Here is an 8,624-nt window from a genome sequence, read left to right as displayed (position 1 = left end):
TCTGAGTGTTCATCGCCGCCGCTTGTCTGGACGCGAACGATGGGCGTGGAGCAAATGGGTGCCCACACGCTGTTCGCTGGTATGCCTAAAGTGGCAGAGCCGGTATACGATGACATGGACATGGAGATGTATGAGATGATCCAAGAGGGAGGCAGAGGAGGAGGTTCCTATGAGGACGGACAAATGGATGACTCGGAGCCAACCTAGCTCGGCACCAACACCCAATCGGGCACACAACAGGACACCTAGCCGGGCACCTACACCCAGTCTAGCACGCATCAGGACTACAATTAGCTGGGCGCAGGCACACAACATCAGGATTGGGCTGCCGGACAACAGGAGGAAGACGATGGCAATGATCTAGATGATTTCAATAGTCAAAGAATAGGGGTAGAGAAAAAAGTTTCAACATGCGGGAAGATGAGTTGTTGTGCGATGCATGGTTGGCTACTAGCCTCGATCCGATCCATGACACAAAGTAAAAGGGAGAGTAAAAGGGCACAACCTTTTGGGCCAACTTTCGTACTTGGTTCCATGAACACAAGTATTTCGCGCCCTACTCTGACGCGGTCATCTGCAACCGTGAAGCGAAATCCCTCAACCATCGATGGTACATCATCCAAGGGATGCGTCCAAGTATTGCGGCCACTTGAGGCAACTCATCGCACGATGGCCTAGTGATGCGTAAATCATCGAGTAAGTAAATTCTTAATATGCGTACATCACTTGTATTGTATTGTAGTTGGATATGTATGCATTATTGTGTAGACCATTTGTAACCAGATATGCATAATTTCATAGATCATCTGTAGTCGAGCATGCATAGTTTTGTAGCCGAATATGTATGCATTGTTGTGTAGATTATGTGTAGACGGACATGCATAGTTTTGTAGATCATTTGTAGCCGGATATGCATAGTCTTGTAGTCGAATATGTATGCATTGTTGTGTATGAACTAGATCATTTGTAGCTAGATATGCATAGTTCTATAGAGGGAGGGATATGTATGCATTGTTGTGTAGATCATTTGTAGCCGGATATGCATAGTTTTGTAGCTGGATAAGCATTAACAATATTTTATTTTATAGCCTTCTCGTGCGTGTAGTGTGTTCAAGAAGTTGGAGAAAAAAAAGTTTACCATCATGTATTGTTGGTTGACCATCGTCAAGGCATCCAGAAAGAAATCGATGACTCAACCGACCCAATAAATAAATCACCCAAGAAAATTAGAAGAGATGCGGTGAACATATAATGGCAAATAGCCGACTCCTGCATCTGTGTTCACGACAGATGGATGTGGTGTGCGCTTTGCGGAGATGTCCTAACTTTTTATGTGATCTGCAAGCAACCCTGCATACTTTTAAAAGCCTCCATAATTTTAAAAGCCAGGTTTCTCGTGAGGCTCTTGATTTACAAGTGCAAAGCTTGTTTCCTTGATCTTTGCCTCTTTGGCCAATACATTTGCAGCGTGGTAGATTTATCCTAGTGACAGTAGTGAGAGTGTATCAGACGGATGAAAAAAATTAAAATAAATACTAGATTTTTTTTAAAAAAAAACTCAATTTCTTGTGTGTGGTAGATAATTTGATGCGTGAGGTCCACTTTAAATTTCAGCTCATTTGGACATTTGAGCAGCTCTTGGCAAAAAAAAAAATATCGGGGTCTATAAAAAAGCTTACTGTTCACGCATTGTTCTGACCGGAAAATACATGGACATGCCACTCTATGCTTGTTCTATAAGATTCAAGTGGACATGCCACTCAAATCCTGTATTTTTCCTATTTCTATGTTATGAAAATCCTGCAAATCAAGGAGGGCCTTACCCTGTTCTCTCTAGTTTGGTTATTTTCTTCTTCCGAAGAACGAGGCAGGAGCACTGTCATTCAGTTAGACAGACTATCTGCTTTGATCAGCGTCTTCGTAAATTGTAATTCCGGATGCTGATTTTAAGGGTGCCGAAATATACGTGGTAGTCACCTCCATTGACCTTTTTATTGATGCTCTCTCCTGTTTCAAACCTGGTCATTCCTGGGAATATCGACAGGCAAGTCCATTGATCTTTTTATTCAAGCCAAGAAGGTTGTTAAAACTCATGTTTCAGGTTTATCTGGTGACCTAAAATGTTTCCTTATTTTTGAACCCCTTGAGTCATCTTCCATACCCTTGCATCGTTACCAGATGATGATAACGAAGCTTTAGTTGCTACTTTCACAAGACATGTTGAACAGTAGCACTATCTGCACAATGGCAGTATAGTTTTAATCCCAGATGACCAGAACTGCAACCACCTTTAGTTTTCTTGTGCTGACACTAGGAACTCATCAAGCTGTAGTTGAAACCGTCGTGAGAGTTGGAGACTAGGCTTGTCTTCGTACCCTGTCGTAGTCTGCACGTTATGTTACACTGTCAACCAATTTTCCATTTTTGACAGGCACTAGCGGAATTTCGTTGTTTTCGTTGTATAATAAAGACTAGTACAAATGCCCGTGCGTTGCACCGGGCAAAAAAAGAAGCGCGAAATACTTTATGTGCCATTGTGCATCATTTTTTATATCCAATTTTAATAAACGCCGATGATAAGGTTAAACGTGGAAACTTTCTTATTTTTAATAAAAGTTAACGATTTCGTTAAAAAGGTGAACATTTTTAAGAATAGTTATGTTTTTATGAAATTCGAACATTTCTCAAAAATATCATTTTTTGAACAGATTTTGTTTTTGTTGTAAATTTCTAAATCAAAATATTTTTTAGTAAAAATGGAACATTTTTTGGAATTTTTAAAAACTACGTTAAAACCCGCTATTCAAGTAAAGCTATTGAGAACATATAATGTATAACCCGCCTTGTTAATTCCAAATCAAATAAAATTGAGCGCTGGTTGCACTTATAAGAATATAATACATTTAGTTGATGGATTACATGCGACAAGCTTAGAGAACACAATTTATTCTAAAAACCTTTATCTAAATTTAGCAATTGAAACTTGCGTTATTCATGATCATACAAATACAAACTGTGACTCTGTTCTTGTTTGGAATTTTCATTTAGACACAACGATATAGAATACTACTTATATTATATAAGTAGTAGCATCTATGAAATTTTCCAAGATATTTTGTATAGTTTTGAGCACCAAAACATTTAGATTATGCTAATCCTGAGAAGCTTATGAAGTAGTAGATGAGAAAGAGGTATTCCAACCAATTTTGTTTGTTTTTTATTTTCTTTCAACCTCTTCTTTTACCACTGACCAGTGGGTCACCTGGGTCAGTCCAGCAGCGTCACGTCCCAAGGGACATGCGCCCACAACCCCTTGCCCGGCCTCCTCCACTCCACCACCTCACTCTTTACCTCCCTCCCTCCCTAGATCCCCTTTCTTGTCAAGCTTCCCGGGGACGCCGCCGCTCGCCGTTGCAACACCAGCCATAGGGACCAGCGGGATTCGCCAGCCGTCTGTCTGGATCGACGTCCACGCCTCCAGCTCCGACCTGCACGCCCGCTGGACGCCGCCTTGAACCATCTCGTTTCTCCGGTGCGTTCTTGCTCCTAGGTAATTCCCTAGCTCCATTGTTGCTCCTGCAGTCCCTCTAATGGTGATTCCGGGCGCCAAGGTGCAGGAATGTCTTGAACCAAGGCCGCCTTTCTCGGATTCTGTCGGCCGCTGTTGTGATGCCTCGGCGGTCCTCCTCCCCGAGCAGCTCCAGGGACCGTGTCGGGCTCTGCAACGTCCGCGTTTCCTTTGGACCACGGACTCGAAGCCGCGGGTCCCTCCTACTTCTTCCTCGAGCACTGACCGCCATTGACGCCGTTTGGAACTCGCTGTCGTCCGTCCTCTCACCTCCCTGCTCCGTATGACCCAGCCATGAATAGCAAGGTGAGGAGTCACCTCTGCCTGCTGCTGCTTGCTGCTGGCTTGCTTTGCTGCTTGCTGTTGTTGCCGCTGCTGGCTGCTTGCTTTGCCGCTTGCTGCTGCTGGATGTTTTGCTTGCGGCTGTTGCTTGCTTTTGTTGCTTGCTGCTACTGGTCTTGAGCTACGGGTAAATGAGAGAACGAAAGGAAGTTATACATTTGTGCTAGAAGATGGCCATATTAAGATTCACCTAATGGCCATGTTTCAGTACCGTTTAATTTACTTGTTCGTCATACTAAGGCTAGTCTTTCATGTGCATAAAAGTTCCGGAAAATGCTCAACTTGCTAAACTTGTAAAATCCATAACAAAATCATTCAAGTTTCTATTTGGAGTAGTACTGATATGGAGTTGGATGGTTTAAACTGTACTGTAGCAACAGAAAACATTAACATAGTCAATATTATTGCTTGGAAGTAAAAGATCATGTACTTTAACAACACGTCTTTAGATCTTGTATAAAAATTCACAACTTGCATTCCAGGACTCCAAGAAAATGTTGTTGCCAATTTCAGTATCTTCATTTTCATCTTATTGCATGACATCACATGCATTTCATGCTTTGTAACCAGCATGTACTTCCTAAATATTCTTAGCTTTGTTTGACATGTACTTGGATTAATTAATATGAACACAAATAAGTGAATTGTGAGGGTCGTGGTTTGATGCTATGGTCGGGTTGGGGTTACCACCAATCGCATCTCTCCCTTTACCCATTGTGGGAGAGTTCGTTTTGATGGGACGCGTTAGTCATGGTCGGCCAACCATTGTCTAACCCCCTATAGATGCACTCCCCGGTGGACGTTGGATGATGAGCCCAATGTCCAACTGAGATAAATTCTGATAAAATTTTATTTGATTGATATGAAGTATATATCATGATGATCTTGCTATGGATAATGGGAACCTCTGGATTCCATTACTCGACGGGCACAACACATCGATGGCCACCAACACAGATAGGTGTTCGGCACAGCCGGAGTGGTTCCTGACCACTCCCCATTGCAGCAAGTGCATGGAGTGCGACTACTTTATTCTGCCATAGTACTACCTTTTCACCTGTATTTATTGTCTATTTATCTTCCTCATTATCTTTAGCCTATGTTTGCGGACGTCGTCAGTGTCGGTGGCCACGGCAACGGACTACGGCAAGGGTGCTTTGCCGGCCGGCCATGACTCTAGCTCAGCTTGGCCACATCCCGACGCTGCTTTCTTGTGAGTGAGCTCCGCCGGCTGGCCATACCTCTAGCCCGCGGCCATGCCTCAAGCTCAGGTTCTTCTTGGAGCTGAAGATCTCATGTATTGCTCTCACATGTATTTAGTTATTCCTCTTCTTCATCATCTTCAACCTACTTATGTTAAGAGCGCATGTGCTGGCCGTAGTAGGCCACGGCCGGCCGGCCATGCCTCACGCTCAGGCTCAGCTTGGAGCCGAAGACCTCATGTGCTGCCGTAGCTTATACTGGGCTCATTTTTGCCGGCCATGCCTGCCCTCAGCTTGGCCACCATCCTCATGTACTTCTCTGTTATATTGAGTAGGTTGGATGTAAAAAAGCGAGATGGGACTATTTATTATCTGAATCAATCTTTATATTACAAACAACACATGCTTGCTCGGTTGGCTGTGCTGTTTTTGCTGGGTGTTATGTTTAGAGTTCGAGTCTTGTCACCAGCAAGTATTTTTTGCCTCGACGTACGAGAACGGATCGAGCGGAAAGCGAGGGTCGACGACGTACGACCAGAAGCACTGCGTGCTTTATTAGTAAAAAAAGTAGGGAAAGAAAAACAATATCTTTATCAGAACGTCGAACGAAAACCTTGGGCATGCCCTCTCAGCGTGCTGTCTTCAGATCACCCGGAGATGATTCCATAACCTGTTTCTCGTGAGGCTCGCGTCTGTTACAAGCGCAAAGCTTTTTTCCTTGATCTTTTGCCTCTTTGGCCTGTACATTTGCAGAGTAGTAGATCTACCCTTGTACGTAGTAGTAATAGCAGTGAGAGTGTGTCCAGCAGCACAACCGTAACAGAGGAACACTCGTTGCAATGCACGGTGGTCACTCATGCCCATCGAGCTAGTAACGCATGTAATAATGGTGTTTGTACGAGCCTCCTGAGAAATATCTCCTTCATCTGTGGCTGGGCAGGCTACACCTGGCCGACGCGCGCACACGCGTCGTGCAGAGACATGCAGTCCCCCACCTCGGTCCCGTCTCAACGCCCGGCAAACGACCACCGTCCACCTGTGAGCGTGCTACAGTGCGAGAGCATCCGCCATTATAACCGGCAGACGAGTGCGTCGGCCAAGCAACTGCTCTACCAGACTCACTCCACACTCCGCTTCCGTGGAACGGACGAAGCTAACCAGCAACAGCGAGCGATGGGGCCATCCACCATGGCTCGAGCCCTCGCGGCCGCGGCTGCCGTCCTCGCCGCCGTGGTCTGCGCTGGCGCCACCCCGGAGACGACGTGCAGGGCGGCGGCGGGCGCCGACAGGCGCGTGGACTACCGCTTCTGCGTGTCCAGGCTGAGCCAGCACCACGACAGCCCCGACGCCGACACGTGGGGCCTGGCCAAGGTGGCCGCCGACGTGGGCGTGCTCATGGCCAGCAACGGCGTCTACGACATCAAGGCCATGCTCGCCGGCAAGGAGGAGCGGCCGGCGGGCGCCAGGGCGCGCGGGCCGCTGGAGCAGTGCGAGGCGCTGTACGACAGGATGGGCGCCGCGTTCGCCGAGGCGTACGACGGCATCGACCGGCGCGACTACGCGGCGGGCAAGGAGAAGGCCAGCGAGGCCGCGTCCCTCGCGCGCCGCTGCGCCCACGCCTTCGCCCGCGCCGGCGTCGCCGTGCCGCCGCGGCTGGCGAAGCAGGGCGCCGACTCGGTGCAGATGGCCATCGTCTGCACCGCCATTACCAACCTTGTCAAGTGATCTCCGCATTGTCTGCCCGTCGAGGTGTCTCCATTGTTGGTTGCTCGACCGTGATGTCATGTACGCTTGTGTTTGTGATATCGATCGTTGATAGGGCACTTAGTGGTAGTGGTACGACGTTCTTCACTGTTGTGTCGGTGTCAGAAGGGAATAAAAATTGCATTATCTTTTTCATCTGGTTTACAGATCTGCTCGTTTCATGGAAATGAATAATCGATCTCGATGCGTTCTTTTCAGCACCTTCAACGGTGTGTCACTTTTCGCACAAAAATAACCGGCGGCGTCTGTGCCAAAGCACCCCAAGTCGCCGGCGAGGGGAGGGCGTGCACACGCTCGCGCTCCCCTGCCTCCGTGCAGTGCACCAGACGAGCTACCGCTGGTTGGTTCTGAGATCTGAATTGCACTGATTTTTTTGGTGGACACGCCTCCAACCGCCGCGTAGTATGAAATGGAGTACGGCCAGAGGGGAGGACCAGTGCTGTCATTGTCCATGTCGAGTGCGTGGCAAGACGCCGCGTGTAGGGGGCCCCGTGGCACATGACATGCCGCGGCCGAATCTGTGTTGCCGCTATCAATCAGGTACAGCGCCGAGCCGTGGCCGCACACTGCCTGCACGGCTGCACCCCGCTCCCGATGGATTATCTTGAGTCTCCACTGCCCGCACCGTTAAAGACACTAATGGCATCTCCAACGCCGAACCTCGGACCACCCGCATACATCAGGACAGTAGGGCCCGTACGTGTTTTGTCATCCAGCTTGAACCTGTATTGGTCCGTTCAACGGTACGGACACACTTTCTACTAATACAAACTAGAGGAGCAATATGGGCGTTCAGGCAGCCGCTATGCCCGCGTGTGACCATCCTGACCCATTAAAAATCCCGTTCTTCGCTTACACGCTTACTGCCCGGTGCCAGCTACTCACAGTCATGTCGCTGTAGAGCGACTGTTTCGCATTGACGTCAGCCTAGAGCGAACGCAACCTCTCATTATGCCGGCATTGAAGCGGCGCGTCAGCTGAGAAGCGTCACCTGCTACACGTCCGGTTGAACACGCCTCCTCGTCATATTCGTACGGCTGGAGACTGCCGGTCTTACTCCATTAAACCCACGCGTGTGCCGAGAAACTTACTCCGGCACGCGTCCGTTCGAGAATCGCACGTCATTAAACACAACGCATGTTGCCTCAGCCCCTCCCCCCATCCCCCCGCGCTATTTAAATGATGCCAGACGTCGGGCAAAAATCGCACCACTCCGCTCCCATCTCCTCCTTGCACACCAATTGCTCCACAATCTCCATGGCATCTCGCGAGCAGAAAGACAAGTTCTCCAGCATAAAAGCCGGCTGGGTGGTTCGTCAAGCCCGCGCGGATACAAGCCGGGCAACTCTCTGCTCCAGGCCGGCCCGCGGAGGCAGAAGCTCCAAGTCGGCGCGTCGTTCAGCAACTCGCTGCCCCAAGCCAGCTCGTCGAGGAGTGGCGAATTGCTCCAGGCCGACATGCGGGGGACCACAACGGCACTGGCATCATGGCTGACGTGGACGATGTCGTGTCGAATTGCACCGGCGGAGAAAGAAACTGGCTTTGTGGAGATCGACGAGGCGGCTCCGGCACGTCCGTGCCCGCAACCACCATCGAGGAGAAGTAGAACATGCATGGGAGGCCTCCGCAGCTTGTGTCCCATGAAGGCCACCGCCGAGGCGATGCCAACGTACATAGTCGGCGTACACAACCGATGTCTTGCTTGGCTGATAACCCACAAGTATAGGGGATCAATTGTAACTCTTTCG

General features: G+C 48.8%; 1 protein-coding gene across 1 annotated transcript; it reads left to right on the top strand.

The window, feature by feature from the left end:
* Positions 1 to 6,078: 6,078 nt before the first annotated feature.
* On the top strand, positions 6,079 to 7,009 carry LOC125534114 (pectinesterase inhibitor 8-like). Its single transcript, XM_048697410.1, has one exon. The coding sequence runs from the start codon at positions 6,094 to 6,096 to the stop codon at positions 6,835 to 6,837; it is 744 nt and encodes a 247-aa protein (XP_048553367.1). The 5' UTR covers positions 6,079 to 6,093; the 3' UTR covers positions 6,838 to 7,009.
* Positions 7,010 to 8,624: the final 1,615 nt, after the last annotated feature.

This window comes from Triticum urartu, chromosome 2 (assembly GCF_003073215.2).
Source record: "Triticum urartu cultivar G1812 chromosome 2, Tu2.1, whole genome shotgun sequence".
NCBI lineage: Eukaryota > Viridiplantae > Streptophyta > Magnoliopsida > Poales > Poaceae > Triticum > Triticum urartu.
The sequence above is the reverse complement of the archived record's forward strand: the minus strand, read 5'-3'. Positions and strand labels throughout refer to the sequence as shown.